General features: G+C 39.8%; 1 protein-coding gene across 3 annotated transcripts in view; it reads right to left on the bottom strand.

Annotated features, from left to right (window-relative positions):
• Positions 1-23140, bottom strand: part of LOC126185507 (UDP-N-acetylglucosamine--peptide N-acetylglucosaminyltransferase 110 kDa subunit) — a 278206-nt gene that overhangs the window by 117521 nt on the left and 137545 nt on the right. For all 3 annotated transcript variants that reach the window (XM_049928136.1, XM_049928135.1, XM_049928134.1), the window contains one exon: positions 2100-2343. In XM_049928136.1, coding sequence (XP_049784093.1) covers positions 2100-2343 — 244 coding nt within the window. The remainder of the gene's footprint in view (positions 1-2099; positions 2344-23140) is intronic.

The raw sequence follows: 23140 nt of genomic DNA, 5'->3' as shown, positions 1-23140 counted from the left end.
TATTCTGTGGCTTTAAAGCAGCCAGCTTTCTTTGGCAGATCATTCAATGCACTATTGTCAGTGCATAGCTTTTTGTATGCTTGTCAGGTGCAACAGCTCAATATGGTATGGTTCACTTTGTCCCTCCATCCATGTAATCAGTTTCTTTATATTGTGCAATATTTCCATGTGTAGTGATATCAACATCTATACTTTCTTCTTAAGTTGGATCATCTTCATCCTTGACTGCTTCACTACTCTCATTTCAAACAGCATTGTAATGTCCTTGTCATCTAAGATCTCCGAAATCACTTCTTCATTGTCGACAACCACCCAATGGTTCAAAGCCTAAGTTTGATACTGCACTGTAGAACATCACATGCAGACTGGATGTCACTGCTGTTGAAATACATGTCGCTACAGTGTGTATTCATTGCATTTTCTTCAAGGGAACACTTCTTTCAGCAACTCTGAATAGTGGTTGGAAATATGTGTTGCCACAGCGGGCCTACTGAATATGTAACACACTTAAGAATGTCCCCATTTCCTCCTCTGATTACTGTTGAAGTGAGCAGTTCATGGCAGTAATGAGCCTTAAATGCTCATATGATGCCCTGATCTAGCAGCTGAGTTAATGCCATCTTTGGCAAAAACCGTGTTTTTCTTTTTCCATCTTCTGATTGCAATGCCTCAGAAGGTGGATGAGCCAGATAGTGATCAAGGATTAGTAGAGTTGCTTCTCTTAGCTTAAGAAACTGCCATTGCTTCCTCACTGACAGAACAAACTCTCCTTGAAACCAACTGGTGAAAATGTCCCATTATCCAAACATTACTTGACTGCCTGTAAGTGAATTGTGATGACATGTTTACACGCAGGAAACATCTTGCACTTTTATCTTTACCTATACAACGAACTTTCAGCTTATGTCTGCCAGATTTATTCGTGGCAAAGAGGAGGGGGTATTCTACGTTTGTTCATTTTCAAACCTGTTGGACTTCCTACTTCCTCCCCCTCCCCCTGAGAACTCCATTTGGAAGCAACTGGTGATAAGTGGCACATCATCACAATTATACACCTGACAGTCATTTAAATGTTCGTCTACCAGTACTTAGCGTAAAATTTCACGAAACTGGAGCAGATTCACTGATGCAAGACATTGCTTCTATGTCAATGGTCATTTGGCGGATTCAATTTCCATAATGAAAACCAAATGTCTGAAGCTATAAAATTTTTGTTTGCCATGTAAATCAAGGTGAAAATTTTCAGCTATGACATTAATAACTGGCCTGGAAAGTGACACCTTCACTTCTCTTTATTAAAAGTCATCTATAAAGGCATTCATCAAGTTCACTGTCTTTTCCTAGTTTAGCCCTTTCTCTGTCCATTCCGACATCACTTGCAATTGTGTTCACAAAACTAAGTTTATTCTCGTCTTCATCCTTCCCCAGATTGTTCCTTCAGGCACACCACACTAGGCTGATAAACTTTCTTTAGTTTCACCACTTTTCACACTACCAATAATTTTTAGTTATCATTCACAGAATATACTTTCCATTTCTGTGAGAGTGTAACAAGCACTCAGAAAGCTAGACAATGAATGAATAATTTATAATCCACCTGATGGTTCTGCTCATTTTAATTAATGCCAAGCAACACAAACCAAACAGAGTAATTACATCCATCTGGTTTGGTTACTGTCTAGAGAGCTTGGAGGTTGCAGCAGTGAATTATACTGCAGAAAGGTTACATGCAGACCAATAAGATTTCTTTCAAGTTTAGAAAATACATTGGGAGTGCAAAAATCATTCATAAATGATTTTTTTGTGGGTGGGGTATGGGGGGCTTACTTTATACTACATTACATCCTTATCAGCAGTATGCCGATCGTCTAATGTACTTGCAATTTGTTGTCTCTCTACCACGGCCTGATGTGAAGTCTGTTTTTGTAAACGTATCCTTTCCTCTAAGCTGTTCTGCAACTCTTTCTTGTTGGACTGTCTCATCAGCACCCTACACTAGTTTTCAATTTTCACATTTCACAGTATTCATGACAGGTAAACATTTCAAATATCCATGAAATGGCTGACAGTAAAAAAAAAAGTTTAATGGCATTACTTACTGGATTGTACTGGAGGGCAGTAACATATGCTTGTACTGCTTGTTCCATGTCACCTGCCGCCACAAGAGCAGCTGCCAAATTAATGTAACCATCAATAAAATCTGGTTTAAGACGAACAGCATGTCTGTAATTCTCCAGAGCTTCTTGCAACTGACCACGCTCTTTGTACACATTGCCCAGATTGCTGTATGCCTCGGCCAATAATGGATTCTGTTTAATAGCCAAGGTACTGAAGTGGGCTGATCTGTGAAAATGTGAAGACAGATTATTCTGGGAATTCTATCACAGCAGTGTCAATTAAAAATGTTACAGAATTTTCAAACGAAGAAGCTACATGTTATGATACAATATTTTGTATCATATCATACTATCTTCTTCCAATTTATTAAAACTAAATAAGTGATAGACATTTGTAAAAACATTCCACTAGTAGTAAAATCTGAAGGGCGTTTTCTGTGACATCTATCTCTTAATATGCTGTTACACATACATTAACAGAATTCAGCACAGGATATACTCTCAGTTAACAAGACCACCATGTTCGGCAGAATAAACGTAATAACCCAATAATATTATGTAAATACGAGGGGGAGAAAGGAAAGGAAAGAGGCTATTGATGTCAGCTGCATAGAGACTTGATGCAGAACCTGTGGTGATGAATGAAAAATGTGTGCTGGACTGGCATTCAATCCTGTTATCTCCTGTTTACTACGCAGTTGTGTTAACCACTGCCCGCCCTGAGTACACTGTTTATCACAACTGGGTGGACTATCTTGGTCTTGCCTTCCAGGCAACCCACATTCCCACTCAGTGCCACCTTCCACATTCCCCATCCACGTCCTAGACACTCACTTATTTCCAGATACCCGCAGGAGGTCGGACATAAATGTGCATTTGCGATGAAGGTGGTAGATTCCTTGGTCATCGAGGCAATCAAGTATATGAATGCATGCTATCTGTTCTTTCAAACATGTCCGAAAGAACAGACATGCATTCATAAATCCAATAATAGCCATTTCTGGAAGAAACTGTAAGTAATTTATATAAAATCCTGCATCTTCATGCAATAACAAATCTACTCTTGCACAATCTGCAGTAATTAAGGTAACAGATAGCTGGCTGCTTCTTTGTATAACAAGCAAACCTGTTTACTGTAGTTCTCTGTAACTTTCACATTCACAGTTGGACCTATATTTTATATTTCCATGTAATTTTGTCTCTTTTCTTTCTTTCCTTTACCCACAGTACCTGTAGCATGAAATGTGTGCTTGGTGCAGTGTCCCCCCGCCTCCTCTCCTCACTGTCATCATCAGATGTCACAACGCCAAAGTCATGTATTACAAAAAGAATTCCAACATAATGCGCATGGAAAAGTACGAAATTGTTAAGAGCAAGCAAAGAGATCAGAAGACTAATTTCTTGTGACTAAAAGTACAATTTGTGCTGTCTTAACGTAGATGATTAATTTGTGTAACACCTTAAATCTATAATTCAGATAGTAAAATTGAATCTATATGACAAACAGGTAAACGACAAACAGCAAAATCATTTGAGGAATGTAAGGATTTACATTTTTAAGAACACGACCAAATAGTAAGCAGTAGTGGACAGGTAACAAACACATTTTATGGTCATTTCCTGAATGTAACAAGAAAGAGTAATGTGGACAGTTCAAGACATAAACCAAGAGAACACATACAAGAAGCAATCCCCCACACATACAGCCAAATTCTAATTACTCCATGCTCCGCCAAATAATTTATCTGTGTAATTAACCCTCCCAAAAGCAACTGCAACACGACTGATATCATCTTGCGTAAATCGCTAAAATAATAATCTTCATATATCCGCAGCTATTCAGCAGCGAGCGCACGTGCACTTGCCTGCACGCAAAACATCACTATAAGATGGTATATTTCCAGATAGGCTGAAATATGCTGTATGTATGGTAACATACAGTAATACTTACTATGGAAACCACATCAGCTGTATTATTACACATTTATTGTGTTGTTGTTTAGTTTGTGGAGCATCTTCAGATTGCAAAGTGTTTCTAAGGTCCAAACACAAATGTTCCAGTTGCCATATGTAACATTAAATACCAAACTCAAAGACAATCATCATAATCATTCTGCCAGATGCCTGGCTGATGTATGGTGAGCAGGCATGATAACATTAGGACTACCAACAAATCTTACTGTTCACCACCTCTTTGAAGATAATTGCAAAGATTATGTATGCATGGTTGATAAATCTATTTGTAAAGAAGGCAGTTTCAATCTGGATTTAGAAACAATCTCTATAGAAGATGCCATTTATCAATTCAAGGATAAGGTTATACTATTACTAAAAGACAAAAACATTTTCCACTGCTATTTTTAGAACTTGTCAAACTATGTTGTAACAAATTTTTTCACACAAAAAAAATTGTCAGTAGTGAATGAAATGAGTGATGTGTAAAAATTCTGGGACTTGCAGGGATCAAACTCCTGACCTTTGTATCTATAATCTGACACCCATAATTTTAATTCTGTTTCACAAAAAGAATGCATCATTACATTAAAAAAACCACAGGAAACTACAGTATACTCAGAGTGGGGAATAGTAAATTCAGGTATTCCACGAAGAATGATACTGGATCCATTCTTATCACACAAAGAGTCTGCCATCATACATCCAGGCTGAAATAGTAATCCTTGTTGAAGATGAAAATAGTACAATCAAGCTTAATGAAGGAACTTAAAAACATTTATCTGGAAACAGCAATTCTTACTGCACTATGCCTGACTGCACTGTTACAAATCATGCACAAGGGAAAACTCAACACGTTAAACAGAATATTCAATGATTCTTGGATATTTATATTGATAAGAACCTGCACTGGACAGTTTACAGACATAGTAACGGAAAAAAAAAAAGAACATGCCATCCAGCAGCTCTCAACAGGGCAATTAAAATGCAGCAGATTTATTGCCCATAAAATGGCCATTGGAAATTAGTGTTGCTATACAGCAACATTGTCTATACAATTGTTGAACCAAGAAGGAATGTGTATTTGTAATGCACTTGGACTACCTTAATTTTTCTGCAACATTATCCTCTCTGTCTTTAGAGCAAGTACCAGTCAACAATGAATGGAATAACTGAATAGAGCATGTTTGGAAGTAGGTCTGAAATCAGCTCAGCTAATATTCAAGGAGTTCAAAATGTAGCAACTGAATGTGATTAGTGTTTCTGATTTGGGAAGTTGAAGCAACGATTCTTTTTCTTGGTGTGTGAGGTGTGGGGGTGGCACAGGAGGGGAGTGCAGCAGGAGAGAGAGGAGAGCCTTTGGTGGATTAAACAGTGTTACAAAATGAAGTTGCCGAAGCACCGGAAGTTTAGTCTGTGTGTGTTACTAGTTTTTACTTATGGCAATGAAACACAAACTTTTAATCTAAAAACCATTTGAAAATTGTGGGTTACTTAGCGAGCAATGGAAAGGTAAGGTGTTGGAATTCTGGGTGAGGTACGGAAACAAATACCGTAGATCACATTGGCATCAAAGACCAAATTTTGAGTGTAATGAGATGGAGGTGAAGGGGGAAGTAGACAAGGAGTGGATGGTGATGTAGCAAGGGATTACTTCAACAGTATCATTGCTCATGCACACTGCTGAGAGTTTTGTGATGTGTAGCTTTTAAACAGACCATCTGTCCTCCACTTTTGTTGCTATATGCTTCTCAAAACGAAACACAAAAATGTGACTTATGATTCCAAATCAAACACTGGAAAATCCAGGCTGGAACGTAACAATATTTAAAAACTGACAGTTGCTACTCACAGATAGGCACAAACAAACGAACTCAAAGTGAGCTGTCAACCAACGAAGCCTTCGGAAACACACACACACACACACACACACACACACACACACACACACACACACACACACACACACACCTCTAGCTGGTGAATTACACCAACTAAATTATCTCCACTACAGAAAATAACTGGATGTAGTTAAATGTTTTGCATCCTCTGTTTTACAAAAATTACATTTTACAAAACAGGCATGTTATATACAGCTATTATGTACTACTACCAATGTGAATGCTGTCGTGTAATACAGTGGCACCTGTAATTCTAATTTGTAAGTGTACAATCAACTTTCTCAATTTTTGTTCTGCAGTGTTACACCAAAAATTTCACTGATTATTAATTACCCACACAGATGCCATAATCTGATGACTTATCACCTTGTACACTAACATTTCTTTTCAGCTAACAACTTCAAAAGCAAGTCACAAAATACATTTTTAGTTCAGGCAGTAATTTTCATCAAATTTCTTGTATCTAATTTTAAAACTTTATAGACAAAACAGATTTCAGACATAAAGAGCTGCAGTGCCCTGAGAGGAAAAAAAAAAAACACAACAACAACAACAACAACAACAAGAGTGTACCAGTGCCAACCAATGCCAATGCAAAAACTGTGATCTCTATAAAGTCCTTGCAAATAAGAAGCATAGAATCAAGAGTTGTGTTAATCATCAGAGGAAACAGACGGGACGAACGTTTTTACAACATGCACAATACTGTATATAGTAGTTTAATAGAAACAAAACACTAATTTCAATAATGGTTACATCTTCCACCAAGGAATTCTTTTACACGGTCATTTCATTTCATGTTTTCTGTACAACCCACCTCACCTCACCTCACTGTTTGTTGCTGTTTATCTCTCTTCTTTTTCTCCACAATACCACGTTTGACAATCCTAAACTAAGGTAGAAAATGGAGAATGCCACAAGTAATACTGAGTAGTCTAGCCCAATATATATGATCAAGATTACTTCTGAGGCGTTTCCCAGTATGAATGACAAAAAACACAGACTAAAATAAGAAATCTCTGAGCAGCTGAGTGGGGCACGGTGGATGTACAGGCATTCCGTAAATTATCTTTACAACTTAAGATTTTAATAACTTAAACTATACGAGATATTAACAAATGTTTTTCAACATATGATTAGATAATTTCAACCTGGGGCAAAACAACTCTAAGCTTTTTCTTTCTTTTTTTTTTAGTTTCCAGGTGATGCAATTCTTATGCAAAACTGAGTTTTAAAACATGATAAAATGAAGATGCCAAAGAAGAAAGATCAGTATGTGACCTGGTTCATAAAGACAAAAATTGATAGCTACGAGCAATGAAACTTTCGAACATGGTATGAAAGGCAACCACTGTCCTGACCAACTATTCGGGCTTGGCATACGCCATTTATGAAACAGGTCGTGTTCTCCATAAAAAGAAGGTGGGTCGCCAAGATGTTCAAGATACCAACATAAAAGTGAATACGAGAAGAATCAAACTATTTAAGTTACAAAATTGACTATGGCATCACTTTACATCTCTGGAGCTGTACTTTACAACATTGTTGTGAAAACAATCTTGCAAAAACCCAAAAGGTTTGGTTTTTACAAGTTTCAGAAACACCCCTTTTATCTACTGTCAGAAAATGTGTTTCACACATATAAGGGTTGGAACTTAAATAGTGGCAACTATTTATTCTTAACCAATACAAAAGAGTTACATGTTTGCACCTGCTACTGTCCTTTGAAAGTAGTCACTAGCATTGTGTAGACCCTGTTCCCAGTGATGTGGAAGGCATGGTATACTGGTAGCAGAGCCTGTTATGTTGATGGTGTGAATGGAGCAGTGTAAAATTACGGTGCTTCTCGTATACGACTGTGATGATGTTATCCTAATGCATTACATTCCTCCATGGCAGACTATCAATGCACAATATTACTGTTCGTTTTTGGAGCCTCACCTGTGACCAGCTTTGCAAAAGGAGCAGCGACACTTTCTGCACAACCCAACCATCATTTTGCACGACAATGCACTGGCACATACAGCGCAAGCTGTGGCTGCTCTGTTCGGTCGATGGGACTGGGAAGTACTGTACCATCCATCATACTTCCGGGACTTAAGTCATAGTGACTTTGATTTGATTCTGAAGATGAAGGAATCGCTTCATGGCATTCGCTTCAGAACTGTTCCAGAGATTCAACAGGCAGTAGACCGCCCCATTTGCAACATCAACAGAACAGGCTCTGCTAACGGTGTATTACACGTTCCACATCGCTGGCAACGGGTTCTACACAATGATGGTCACTACTTTGAAGGGCAGTAACAGGTGCAAACATGTGACTCTTATCAGTTGTGAATAAGTAGTTGCCACTATTTAAGTTCCAACCCTCATATTTATGTTTGCCTCTGATAGAATTTTAAACTAGCGAAAGAATAAGTTGAAAGGAGTAACAGAGTTTCAAAAACAGCACCACACTGATAAGGATTTTTCAGAACAGTTCATATTGCAAGTAATGATTGACTACTAAAAATTATGAAATTTTTGTTGTAACTTTTTTTCTGCTGTCTTATGACCGTTTTCCTCACAGTAGTATTAACAGGTATTATTACATTTATCATATATGAGTGGGGGGGGGGGGGGGGGGGCTCAATTTCTCAAGCCTGAGTCTATTGTTTAGGTGAATAGTGGCATTAGTCAGCCCTGAAGCTATTTTGGGACACAAATGTCTGTTCCTGTCTTATTCATTAGGGACTGGACACTAGCTTCAATGTCACAAACAGCCTTAACATATGACCAAAATTTCTTTGGGTTCTGTGAAAGATCACTTGACAATATTCTGCTATGGTGGTCTCAGAAGATATTGTGCACTGTTCTCTTGACAGCCAAACATGTTTCATTCAACATCTCCATATCTATAGCCCTACACTTTGTTTTACACTTGTTATGCAGTAATCTGTTTCTTTAGAAGTTTCTTTACAGGGACTGTAAACCATGGAGATTCCCTACTATTATGAATTGTTCTACTGGGTATGCAGGTATGCACCTATCCAGTGCATGGTCAACTATTTATTCTTAAATTTGAGCCAGAGTTCGTCTACATGCTCCCGCCTTGTTTTGTTGCCATTAGATCCAATATATTTTCATCATGAGTGGGATTCCTAACACACTGTTGTAGGTAGTTTTCAGAGAAAGCATTTAGTTACAGCCACCAGTAACAAAACTGTAATTTTGCCAAGCAATTGTTGCATGATTAACATCTTCACTGATTATTACGGTACAACTGGGGAACCTACATATAAGAAAAGTCGAAAGTCCGCGCATCATTTGCTAAAATGGCCGATAACTCTGATGGCAAAACCAAACGAGAACTTAAAAGGCTAAAAGTGGACATTCCATCAGGAAGTGGCGGACAGTTAAAACTTGAGTGCAATGTATACAAACTGGTGGGGTAGTGCCAATTAGCAAATGGTGATTGCTGAAAAGGCAGTGCCCAATACACAGCCGAGCTAAAATAACCTCCTCCCAACGGGAGGGCCGAGAGGAGGTCATGCAAGCCACTGGGAGAGGCTGAGTAAGCAGGAGCTTATGCCCGTGAAAGGAGGACCATTGGTGATGCCAAAGGGACACCTCCTCCTGAGAAAAAGCAACACAGAGATCATCGGAGGGAATATAGGTACTTGCAGCAGGGAGGACTGCAGCTTCGGCAGCAGCCTTGTTTCCCGCCAGACTGACATGACCAGGAACCCACAGATACATCACACACTGGCTCCGCCAAGAGTGAGCAGTTGTCTGTTTTCCTGGACCTGCTGCACTAAGGGATGGATGGTGTAAAGTGGACAGACTTTGAAAGGCACTGAGTCAGTCTGAGCAGAGGACACAATCGAAAACGCTGTGTCGCCGGATGTACTCCATGGCCCGATACAAGGCGAAGAGCTCAGCTGTAAATACTGAGGAGTGTGCCGGAAGCCGATACTGAAAGACACGAGTGCCAATGATGATGAAGCACCCGACACTGCGGTCCATCCGAGAGCCATCAGAGTATACAAAGGTACTATCACGAAGTTCCATGCGAAGGTCGTGAAACTGAAGGCGATAGACTGAGAATGGAGTAGTATCCTTATGAAGCGAATGAAGGCCAAAATTAACATGGGCCGCTTCATGAAGCCAAGGTGGTGAAGGGTTCACACGCACCGGGAAAGGTGCAGGTAATGTGAAGTTAAGCTGCCGTATCAAGTACCAAAAGCGGCCTCCAGGAGGTAACAGAGAAGGACAAGCCCCATATTGATGATCAAAGTAATCATAAAAGAAGGACGCATAGGATGGGTGGCCATGCATGGCAGACAAACGGCATGCATACCCACCGAGGAGAAAGTCATGGTAGTAGAAAAGGGGTAGTTCAGCAGCTTCAGCATACTGACTCTCAACCGGGCTGGTGTAAAAGGCGCCTGCAGCCAAACGGATGCCACAATGGCAAATAGTGTTGAGACGGCATAAGAGGGTGGGTGTGCAGATGCATAAACAAAGCACCCATAGTCGAGTTTCAAATGAACAAGTGACTGGTACAAACTAAGGACAGTGGTGTGATCAGCACACCAGGAAGTACCATTGAGGACACATGGGACATTAAGGTACCGCGTACAATGGGCTGCCACGTAAGATACATGGGAGGACCAAGAGTGTTTCCTATAGAGCACGAGCCCCAGGAATTTCGTAGTTTCAATGGAAGGGCAACAGGTCCAAGATGTAAAGATGGTGGGAGAAACCACTTGCATCACCAGAAATTCATACAGACGGTTTTGTCAGTGGAAAAGTGAAAGCCATTGTTGATGCTTCAGAGTAAAGACAATCAAGACATCGTTGGAGACGCCACTCAGTGAAACAGGTCCGTGGAGAACTGCAATAGATGGCAAAATCATCAACAAAAAGGGAGCCTGTGATGCCTGGTGGATGACAGGCCATGATAGGGTTAATGGCGAAAGCAAAGAGGACAACGCTCAGGATGGAACCCTGAGGCACATTGTTTTCCGGGATAAAGGTGTCCAAAAACACAGAACTCATATGCACCTTGAAAACTCAATCTTGTATAAATGCCTGAAGGAAACAGGGCAGGTGGCCACGGATGCCCCACATGTAAAGAGTACGGAGGTTACCAGTTCTCCAGCAGGTACGTAGGCCTTCTCCAAATCGAAAAACACAGCCACAGTCTGGGATTTCCACATCATGAAATGGGTGGACAAAGTAATGCGATGGTCAACTGCAGAACACCGTGCTCAAAATCAACACTGTGCATTCGTCCGTAAATTGCGAAACTTGAGCTACCATACCAGCTGGGCATGAATCATACATTCTATCACCTAGCAAACGCAGCTGGTACGAGAGATGGGGCGGTAGCTAGAAGGTAGGTTTTTGTCCTTACCAGGCTTAGGTATGGGTATGGTGGTGGCTTCATGCCAGCATCTGGCAAGTGTGCTTCTGCCAGGTGCGGTTTTACATGTTAAGCAGAAAGTGCTTGCCGGCAAGAGAAAGGGGCTGCAACATCTGAATGTGGATGGCGTCCAGACCTGGGGTGGGGGGCGGGATGAACTGAGAGAATGATAAAGCTCCATCATAGTAAAGGCGGCATTGTAGCACTCACGATTCAGAGAAGACAAGGGTATCGCCCGAGCCACCTTTGCTCGCTTCCAACGGCAGAAGGAGGGTGATAGTGGGAAAGAGCTCAAAACTTTCGCAAACTGGTGGCCCCAAGGTGTTTGAGATATCAATAGGGTCCACGATAACATCTGCTACTGTGAAGCCGGAAATTGGGAAATGGATCTTGGTCCCAGAGAGCCGTCAGAGGTTGGTCCACACGACAGAGGAAGGGGTGGAACTGTTAAAAGAACTAGTGAATAAAATCCAACTAGCTCGTTTGCTATTCCGAAGAACGTGATGACACTTTGCATGCATCTGTTAATAATGAATGCAATTTGCCATTGTAGGATGACAGTTAAAAAGGTGAAGAGCAAGTCTCCGTGTGTGAATTGCATCGCAGGATGCCTCAGTCTACCAAGGGACTGGGACACTATGTGGTAAAGAGGAAGTGCGAGGAATGGAACATTCTACAGCAGTAAGGATAACGTTGGTGATATAGTCCACCTGGTTATCACAACTGGGAAATCTAGCTATTCGAAGGCCGCCAGTCAGCCTTAGTAAGCTGCCATTTGAGCCTGCACGTGGATGGGGTAGGAGTCAGCGAACGGAGAGCACACGGGAAATGGTCGCTCAAGTAGGTGTCAGAAAGAATGGACCACTCATGACGATAGGCAAGCTGGGCAGTGCAAAAGGATAGGCCCAAATGGGAATAGGTGTGCAAGGAGTCGGAAAGGAAAGTGGGTGCTCCAGTGTTACGGCAGAGGAGGTTAAGTTGGTTAAGGTCAGCCAAGAGGGAACCTCTCTGACAGGTCCTGCGAGAACCCCAAAGGGGATGATACACATTAAAGTCACTGAGTAGTAAAAATGAGGAAGGTAGCTGCCCAATAAGCTGAAGGAAGTCTGTCCTGGTGACATCCAATGGAGGTGGTACATAAATAGCACAGAGGGAAAAAGTCAGGTGGGGAAGGAAAAAGCGAACTGCAACAGCTTGAAGATGAGAGTCAGTGAGAAGGGCTGACTACGAATGTCATCCCCTATGAGCAGCATGACGCCGCCATGAGATGGAATGCCGACCACACAGGGAAGGTCAAAACGGATCGGTAAGTAATGTGAAAGCTCAAAGCGGCCGTGAAAGTGCAATTTTGTTTTCTGAAGGAAATGTAATGCCAAAAGCAGCTGTAAATCATCTTCGTGGGACCGAAGGCTGCGAACGTTCCACTGGAGGACAGTCATGAGGAGGAAGCGATGTAGGTGCGTCAACTCAGCTGCTGCCAAGTGACAGCGGGTATAGAGTCACTACTACAGAGTACAGATGCAGGAGGATCCTGCGCCATGGATTCCACAGAAGCATCAGCTGGTTTGTGCAGTTGGTCTGTGGAGTCCAACACTGAAAAACAGTTGGTTGTGCACAACGGCGAGACAGAGGCTGGCTGGGCTAAGGTACCACGCAGCAACATGGTCGAAGAGGATCTTCAAGTTGGCAAAGGAGAAGACCGTTTGCCTTTGGTGGACTTCTTCAAGCCTTTCTGGTTAAAGGAAAAACTGGTGGTGTTTAGCTGGAGGGACGGAGGAAAACTTCACAGGAGTACTCCTCCTGTCCTTTCCTGCCTACTGGTTGTGTAACTGGTGGTTTCGCCCCTTAAGGTAAGAGTTTGATGGACCATTGCACAGTGGGATGCAGGGATGGCAATGCTACCTTGACACTGTGCGATTTCACAACCTCAAAGCTGAATTTGAGGTCGCATCCAACAGTTTTATGCCCACTGCTGATACTGAGTCTTGCCCAAACAATCTCACATGCAGATTTAATTTCTATCTCAGGGGATCTGAGGTCTTTTTTTTTCTTTCGTTCTTTTCTATTGCAACAAATATATCACCTGGATTTCCCACTCTCCTATCCTTCTGATACAAACACAAGTTTTTCCCAAAAATCTCACTGCTATCAATTTCAGGTTTCAACCACCTACCAACTGCTCAGAACATGATGCAGCAGCATTTAATGACTCCACTCAACGCACAGATCTCTGTGTAACAAGAAAAACTGTGTACTTAAAAAACAAAGGACATCCTACTTTTCTGTTGGCACTGCTGCACAACATAAAAAGTGAACAAATTGTCTCAACAATGCCCATCACAAGACTGATTACAATATAGAGGCAGAATGGGGCATGGTACGTGAGTTCGTGGTGGACTGTCAAGAGACTGTAACTGAATCAAGTTTATGAAGACCATTTGAAAATCAAAGCCTGATACCTTAGCAACTGGAAGACTTCCCTCAATACTAACAGAGCTAAATAAACACATTCCCTCAATTCAGTAACTCAAAAATCACCCAAAGGGCTCACAACCACATATTCTCGATCCAAGTGTTAATAGTAAATCAAGTATGTAGACCACTTCTATGCAGCACACTTCCGACAGAAGTGTCAGTGTCATTGAAGCAGATTCATATGATGATCTAAATCGTATAAACCCTGTTAAAGTTGGTACCAAGCTTCATGCAGACTTGAAAAGGATGATCAATCTATGAAATTTGTTTTGTTCTTCATCCACAGGAACCTATAGCTTAATTTTTTGAACTCTTATCCAAACAATACCAAAGCCGAGTAACTGAAAACAATACTCATCTATAGTGCTGCAGCCAAGTTATTACAGTTTGGGAACAGTAAGTAAAAAGAAAAAAATTCAAATACAAAATAAAGAACTGATTCCATTAAAAATGGTAATAAGACAAACGTACGAAAAGAGCTAGCTGGAATCTATCCATCTGCTCTTACTGCACTCCTGGGAACGAATGTAACTGTTCTCTCTTTATTTCTATTTAAATCTATAGTCGTACCCATCTTGTATATGAATTATAAGCCTAAACCTGTCGAGATATTACTCTGACCTTATTTCATGTATATTCAATATTCAGACAATTTTTAATATGTTAATTACCATCATGCATTTAGGTTTGCTGGAAACCATATTAAAAATAATGAGTAACAAAAAATTTTACTACAGTAAATAGTAATAAGGAGTTGTGACTGAGGTAATCAGTCATTCTGGAATTATTAACGAACATCATTAGAAAACTTTGCCTCCAGACTTTTTCTAAAATTAATTCACTTGAGAGAGAATTGCAATCAAAGATCGAATACAACCAAATTTACTTTTTCTTTGTACCATTAGGCTTGTTAAATTTTTAAGTTGATTTTATACTTCTGTTGCCCTGAAGTTTCTGGACCAAATGACACCCATCTTTAATTAGGGCCTAAGTCAGACAATGACAATTTGCATAAATTACATTAATTTCAGAATTGCAACTGTAAGAAAAACAGTTCCAACTTTCATATGCAACTAGTTATTATTCTCACAATTACAAAATATAATTCTCAACACTCCAAAGAAACAAATAAATGGAACCACCACACACACTCAGATAAGATATGGCGTAACTTTTTGCTATTTAAGCGTATCTTTCCCTTGCTCTTGTGTTTCCAAACACTTAACCTGTAGCCACTAGCACCATAATTTACATAATTTTTGTTTAGATCTTAAGCTGCACTCGCAGTATTTCTATTACTTTAGCCTTCAGCATTATCTTAGTTTGCAAAATTTTCATTGCTGAAACTTTTGTTTCTCCTTTCGACAATGACTTCAATGTTCGTTTGTAAAGCCTCATTTTTTCCTTAAACTTTTTCGCACTTCCAGCACCATGAAGTAAAAGTTTTGTGCCTAAAATATCTTCCATTTTGTCAATTACATACTGAAATAGCGAGACATTAATCAGTCACCATCAAAATCAGCACAGCTGGCAATTTATTTCATTATGAGATAATATTCTTTAAGATACTCTTGCTGTTTCTTCTTTCATCAAAACGGAAAGAAGGGTACCAAGGTGGAAGGGTACAAGGGCATACACCACAATGGGTGACCAACTCTGCATGACATTCATTTCTGTGAATGTTTCGAAAAAAATGGCAGGTCAAAACTAATAATGGGGACCATATAGCCGTTAACGGAAGGTGAAGATAGCACTGGGAGTGAAACTAAAATCAAGAACAAAATCATGAACAAGTTCAAGCAGGGTCTGAATCGAAAGAACCATGTGACAAAGTTGGAGGAGGTAACAGAGAGTAAGTGTAGATTGCAGCAAAGAAAGAGAAAGCAATGCTGCAGAGGCTAGGGGTCCGTGGTAGCCAAGCACGTACTCACCAAAAGGTGGTGAGCCACCTGAGGGGCTCCTACTGCTTGCCAATAGCTTACAAATTAAGGGCAAAGTTGACCATTTCCCTAAAAATGCCGAAAATGGAAAGAGTCTTCTGTAAACTTTCATTAGAAAGACCATGTTCTAAGCCACCAAAAAGATATATCTGTTTTGCAATGCAAGCATATAAAGCCCTACAAATTAATGACACTGTGGAAGTGCACTGAAAATGGACCTATCTTCCACTGGAACTCAAATAAATCTGATATCTTTTACTATGTTCTACAATTATTTAGTACGCACTTGACTAGGAAGTGATACTAAAATTGTTGCATTTACATATATTATATCACAGCTGTGAATTCCGCGTGGTGTCTGTTTTTTTGAACATGTCCAAACGAACACACACCACACATTCATATAAATAACAGCTGCATCACACACTGTTTTAAATAGTCTGCAGGGTTTACACCACCATCACAGTGTGTGAATTTTGGTGAAATTCACAGCAGCCCTCCTGAGATTTTTGGATTAATGCTGTAGAGAATTATTATTAAATATTTTCATTGTGTAATGCTATTGATGTGCTAGTTTAATTCTGGTTTAATGTGTAGCATACTTTTTGTTAGCTTGGTTTGCAGTTAATGTGGAACATCAGCATACACATGGAACATTGTATCCATGTGTTGGTATGGTCCATGCTGGCTTCAACACTGCTCTTCCTTCTAAAGTGAGAAAACCAGCACCCCCATCACCAAAGGGGCCATGGCCGATAGCTGTGGAACAGCAGTCATGGGCGAGTTTCGTTACCACATGTTCCCAAACCTGGCAAGAGTGTATGTACACAGAATCCAAGCTGCTGATATATTTCTGTAAACTGCTAGTTGTCATGTTCTTCACAACACACACACCTGCATTTGAAGTGGTATTTTGTGAATGACTGAGTGAGTCTCCCACCTTGCACTGAAGATGGTGACTGGCGAATTGAATTGATATCAGGGTTGCCACAACTTTCCCCAGTTCTAGCATTTTTACCTGATAAATTTTGATATCTCAAGGGTAAGTTACGACAATCCACCTTTACAAGTACAGTACAAGAAACAATAGTGTAAACAAGGAAATATCTAAAAAACTTGCAAGCAGACTGTGTTTCCTAATGTGAGCAAAAACCATAAGTATTAACATCATCATCTGTAATGAACGGTTTTTAGATGGAGAAAGCAAGCCAAATGGTATATATATGTTTCATCAAGACCACTGATGATATTTTATATCAATAAAATGAAACATTTGGTGACAAAATTACGCCTGTTTTGGAGCCACAAGACAGATTTAAAATACCTTCAATGATTTCAGAAATAACCTGCAAAGAAAGTAGGCCTCCTGAAAAAAGTGTATAAGACAGGGAAGAATTGTATAAACCAGCACTGTAGGTGATTGCCAATTGAAGGTTGGTTCTACTATATTCATCATTGTCAGTTATTACCCACTATTATATCTATTATTTTATAAGTATTGTGTGATTTTTCTTTCAAAAAATATGTGAGAATACTGCTCACAAGCTGCCAGCAACTGACAATTTTCTTTTTCTTATAGCCCACACATTCTAATATATGAATTACTTTTGAAGTGCCAAAATGTATTAGAACATATGAAATTTCTATAAAACAATGTGGAATGTACTTGTGGTGAGACAGTCACAATTCCTGAAATGCATCAGAAATAGCCTCTGGCCTGCTGAGCAGCACCACAGTCCTGGGTCCACAGATAAACCATGAAAATCCGCAGCATTACACGCACACACAAACAGACCTGGCCTGCAGGCAGATTGGTGAGACTAGATCTGACGGGCAGGGCCAGCACATTAGTGGGAACCAAAGAGCTTCAGACTGGCTGGCCTGATACATTAGAGATATCCTTAGAAACAGTCTGCAGTTTTGGCTTGTTATGGAAATGCACTCATGTGGCCAGCTATTCACAAGTCACAGACAGCATGTTGATAAAATGAGGCCACTGTGACCAACCCATGCAACAGGTAACTTGTACAAATACTCTGACAATCAATAATGAGGACAGGTAGCAACTCATTGTAAAGACAATTGCTGAGCCACAGACAGGCGCATAGGAAATACAATCACACTCTCACAACTAAATTTTCACCCATAGCCTTTGTTAGAAAACAAGAGCAAACACACATTCACACGATCACTCAGACAATTCATGCACATGGCTGCCATCTCCAGCCACTGCATCTACAGTCTTAGAATCAGACCCAAACAAACCACTCACCATGTCTCCCTGCCTCTCATTGGCAGGTTGCTAGGCTAGCAGTAAGAAGTGGTGGCAGTACTGACTGCAAGCTGATGGGAGTGTGAGGAAGGGGAGAAGCAGTAGTAGTAAGGGAATAGGGAAGCGGCACATGGGCTCAGCTCACCCAGGCAGCAACGATGTATAACACCTCAGTAAACAAAACATTTCATCTACAGACAAAAAACTTTTTACAGCGTTTTCTTCAAATTTCCCTGACATTTTTGAAATTCCCTGATTTCCAGAAGCTATGGTAACCCTGGATATGCAATAATAATAATAATAATAATAATAATAATAATAACCCGTGGAGGCCCGGGAAAAGAATAGGCCTCAGGTATGTTCTGCCAGTCGTAAAAGGCGACGAAAAGAACAAACCACTAATAGGGTTAACCCCCCTTTTAGTGTGATTACTTGGTTCAGGACAGAACTAAAGAAGCCTCTGACAAGCGCCGTCATGGTCGGGGACAACACTTGGACCCTATGCCCGCCCACAATGGTAATGACACTGCTAGCCAACTGGAAAATGATTTAAATCCAAATAGTGGTGTTTTGCAGGATATGCTTTCTGCAACCACCCTAGAAGGAAAACAAAGACAGAGGATGAGATGGTCAGATGAAGTTAATCGACACCTCATGTTCTGTTATTACCAAGCAACAAACCTAGGAACCAACACAACTGGATACAGATCGCAAGTATACACAACATTTATTACCAGATACCCAGAATTAAAATTTTTAACACAACAACAACTAGCTGATCAGATCCGTGTAATAATAAAAAATAAGAGGATACCACAGTCAGAATTAGAAAACATCAAACAACAAGTACAACAAATACTGGAACAAAATAATGTGCAATTAGAAGAAGAAGAAAATACAGTAATGGACTCAAACATCCCAGAGCAAACAAACAAAGAACAACACACATCAACTAAACAATCAGAGGAAAACTAAATCTTAAGACAGCCACCAGCACAAGCACAAATAGAACACGAAGAGACACAAATGTTAGATATAGAAGAAAAATTTCAGTTGACATATATAGAATACAAAGACACAAATACAGACATTCGACCATTCTTGCATAGACCACCAAATAACCCACAAGTCGAAACAACAACAACACAATCATACACAACAAAATAAATGAAAATACAACTATGGAAGAGTTACAACTACTGGTTTATGTAGGAGCACTCGCTACACTAAATATACACACTAGGCAGAGATCAGAACCAACCAACACACAGAAGAAACCCACAAAACCAGCATGGCAACACAGACTACAGATCAGAATAGAAAAACTGAGGAAAGACATCGGACAGCTAACACAATTTATAAGAAATGAAATATCAGACAAAAAACGAAGAATGTTAGGTAAAATCTCACAAGAAGAAGCGATAGAGCAATTAGATGAAAAGAAGCAGAAATTACAAGCACTGTCCAAACGACTTAGAAGATACAAAAAAATTGAAAATAGAAGGAAACAAAACCAAACATTCAACACAAACCAAAAGAAATTTTACCAGACAATAGATAAACACACACATAGACAATCTACCAAACATAACAGACATGGAACAATTCTGGAGCAACATATGGTCAAACCCGGTACAACATAACAGGCATGCACGGTGGATACAAGCAGAAACAGACACATACAAGGTGATACCACAAATGCCTGAAGTGATAATTTTGCAACATGAAGTCACCCGAGCAATTAATTCTATGCACAATTGGAAAGCCCCTGGAAATGATAAAATAGCAAATTTCTGGCTAAAGTAGTTTACCTCAACACATTCACATCTAACTTAATTATTTAACAGTTACATTGCAGACCCATACACATTCCCTGATACACTTACACATGGAATAACCTATCTGAAACCTAAAGATCAAGCAGACACAGCAAACCCAGCTAAATATCGCCCCATAACATGCCTACCAACAATCTACAAAATAATAACTTCAGTCATTACACAGAAATTAATGACACATACAACACAGAACAAAATTATAAATGAAGAACAAAAAGGCTGCTGCAAAGGAGCACGAGGATGTAAAGAGCAACTGATAATAGATACAGAGGTGACATATCAAGCTAAAACTAAACAAAGGTCGCTACACTACGCATACACTGATTACCAAAAAGCTTTTGATAGTGTACCCCACTTATGGTTACTACAAATATTGGAAATATACAAAGTAGATCCTAAATTGATACAGTTTCAAAACATAGTAATGAAAAACTGGAAAACCACACTTAATATCCAAACAAATTCAGATAATATCACATCACAGCCAATACAGATTAAGCGTGGAATATACCAAGGAGACTCATTAAGTCCTTTCTGGTTCTGTCTTGCTCTGAACCCACTATCCAACATGCTAAATAATACAAATTGTTACTGGAACACACCCACATAAAATCAGACATTTGCTATACATGGATGATCTAAAACTACTGGCAGCAACCAATCAACAACTCAACCAATTACTAAAGATAACAGAAGTATCAGCAATGATATAAATATGGCTTTTGGAAAAGACAAAAGTAAGAAAAATAGCGTAGTCAAGGGAAAACACACTAAACAAGAAGATTACATATTGGATAACCACAGCTACTGCATAGAAGCGATGGAAAAAACAGATGCCTATAAATATCCAGGATACAGACAAAAAATAGGAATAGATAATACAAATATTAAAGAAGAACTAAAAGAAAAATATAGACAAAGACTAACAAAAATACTGAAAACAGAATCAACAGCAAGGAACGACAAACGCTATAAATACTTATGCTATACCAACTCATTTGGAGTAGTGAAATGGAGTAACACAGACCTAGAAGCACTCAATACACTTACACAATCACACTGCCACAAATATAGAATACATCACGTACATTCAGCAACAGAAAGAGTCACATTAAGCAGAAAAGGAGGAGGAAGGGGAGTTATCGACATAAAAGACCTCCATTATGGACATGTAGACAATTTAAGAAAATTTTTTATAGAATGAGTAGAAACTAGCAAAATACACAAAGCAATCACTCATATAAATACATTGGCTACACCATTGCAATTTCATAACCGCTTCTACAACCCTTTAGATCACATAACATCAACAAATACGAAGAAAGTAAACTGGAAAAAGAAAACACTACATGGCAAGCACCCGTATCATCTAACACAGCCACACATCGATCAAGACGCATCCAACACATGGCTAAGAAAAGGCAATATATACAGTAAGACGGAAGGGTTCGTGATTGCAATACAGGATCAAACAATAAACACCAGATATTACAGCAAACATATTATTAAAGATCCCAATACCACAACAGATAAATGTAGACTTTGCGAACAACAAATAGAAACAGTAGATCACATCACAAGCGGATGTACAATACTGGCAAATACAAAATACACGAGAAGACATGACAATGTAGCAAAAATAATACATCAACAACTTGCCATACAACATAAACTAATAAAACAACACGTTCCCACATCCAAGTATGCACCACAAAATGTACTGGAGAATGATGAATACAAATCATACTGGAACAGAACCATTATAACAGATAAAACACCACCATATAACAAACCTGACATCATACTCACCAATAAAAAGAAGAAATTAACACAACTAATCAAAGTATCCATACCCAATACAACAAATATACAGGAAAAAAAACAGAAAAAATGAGAAATACATCCAACTGGCTGAGGAAGTCAAGGACATGTGGCACCAGGATAAATTTGACATTATACCAATTACACTGTCAACTAGAGGAGTCATACCACACAATATCCACCAGTACATCAACGCAATACAGCTACATCCAAATGTGTGTCTATATATATATATATATATATATATATATATATATATATATATATATATATATATAATAGAGGGAAACGTTCCACGTGGGAAAAATATATTTAAAAAGAAAGATGATGAGACTTACCAAACAAAAGCGCTGGCAGGTCGATAGACACACAGACAAACACAAACATACACACAAAATCTAGCTTTCGCAACCAATGGTTGCCTCGTCAGGAAAGAGGGAAGGAGAGGGAAAGACAAAAGGATTTGGGTTTTAAGGGAGAGGGTAAGGAGTCATTCCAATCCCGGGAGCGGAAAGACTTACCTTAGGGGGAAAAAAGGAGGGAAAAAAGGACAGGTATACACTCGCACACACACACATATCCATCCTCATATACACAGACACAAGCAGACATTTGTAAAGGCAAAGAGTTTGGGCAGAGATGTCAGTCGGGGCGGATGTACAAAGGCAAAGATGATGTTGAAAGACAGGTGAGGTACGAGCGGCGGCAAATTGAAATTAGAAATTAGCGGAGATTGAGGCCTGGCGGATAGCGAGAAGAGAGGATATGCTGAAGGGCAAGTTCCCATCTCCGGAGTTCTGACAGGTTGGTGTTAGTGGGAAGTATCCAGATAACCCGGACGGTGTAACACTGTGCCAAGATGTGCTGGCCGTGCACCAAGGCATGTTTAGCCACAGGGTGATCCTCATTACCAACAAACACTGTCTGCCTGTGTCCATTCATGCGAATGGACAGTTTGTTGCTGGTCATTCCCACATAGAACGCTTCACAGTGTAGGCAGGTCAGTTGGTAACTCACCTGTCTTTCAACATCATCTTTGCCTTTGTACATCCGCCCCGACTGACATCTCTGCCCAAACTCTTTGCCTTTACAAATGTCTGCTTGTGTCTGTGTATATGAGGATGGATATGTGTGTGTGTGCGAGTGTATACCTGTCCTTTTTTCCCTCCTTTTTTCCCCCTAAGGTGAGTCTTTCCGCTCCCGGGATTGGAATGACTCCTTACCCTCTCCCTTAAAACCCAAATCCTTTTGTCTTTCCCTCTCCTTCCCTCTTTCCTGACGAGGCAACCATTGGTTGCGAAAGCTAGATTTTGTGTGTATGTTTGTGTTTGTCTGTGTGTCTATCGACCTGCCAGCGCTTTTGTTTGGTAAGTCTCATCATCTTTCTTTTTATATATATATATATATATATATATA

The sequence above is a fragment of the Schistocerca cancellata genome, chromosome 1 (assembly GCF_023864275.1).
Source record: "Schistocerca cancellata isolate TAMUIC-IGC-003103 chromosome 1, iqSchCanc2.1, whole genome shotgun sequence".
Classification (NCBI taxonomy): Eukaryota; Metazoa; Arthropoda; class Insecta; order Orthoptera; family Acrididae; genus Schistocerca; species Schistocerca cancellata.
This window is presented reverse-complemented; position numbering and strand designations above follow the sequence as displayed.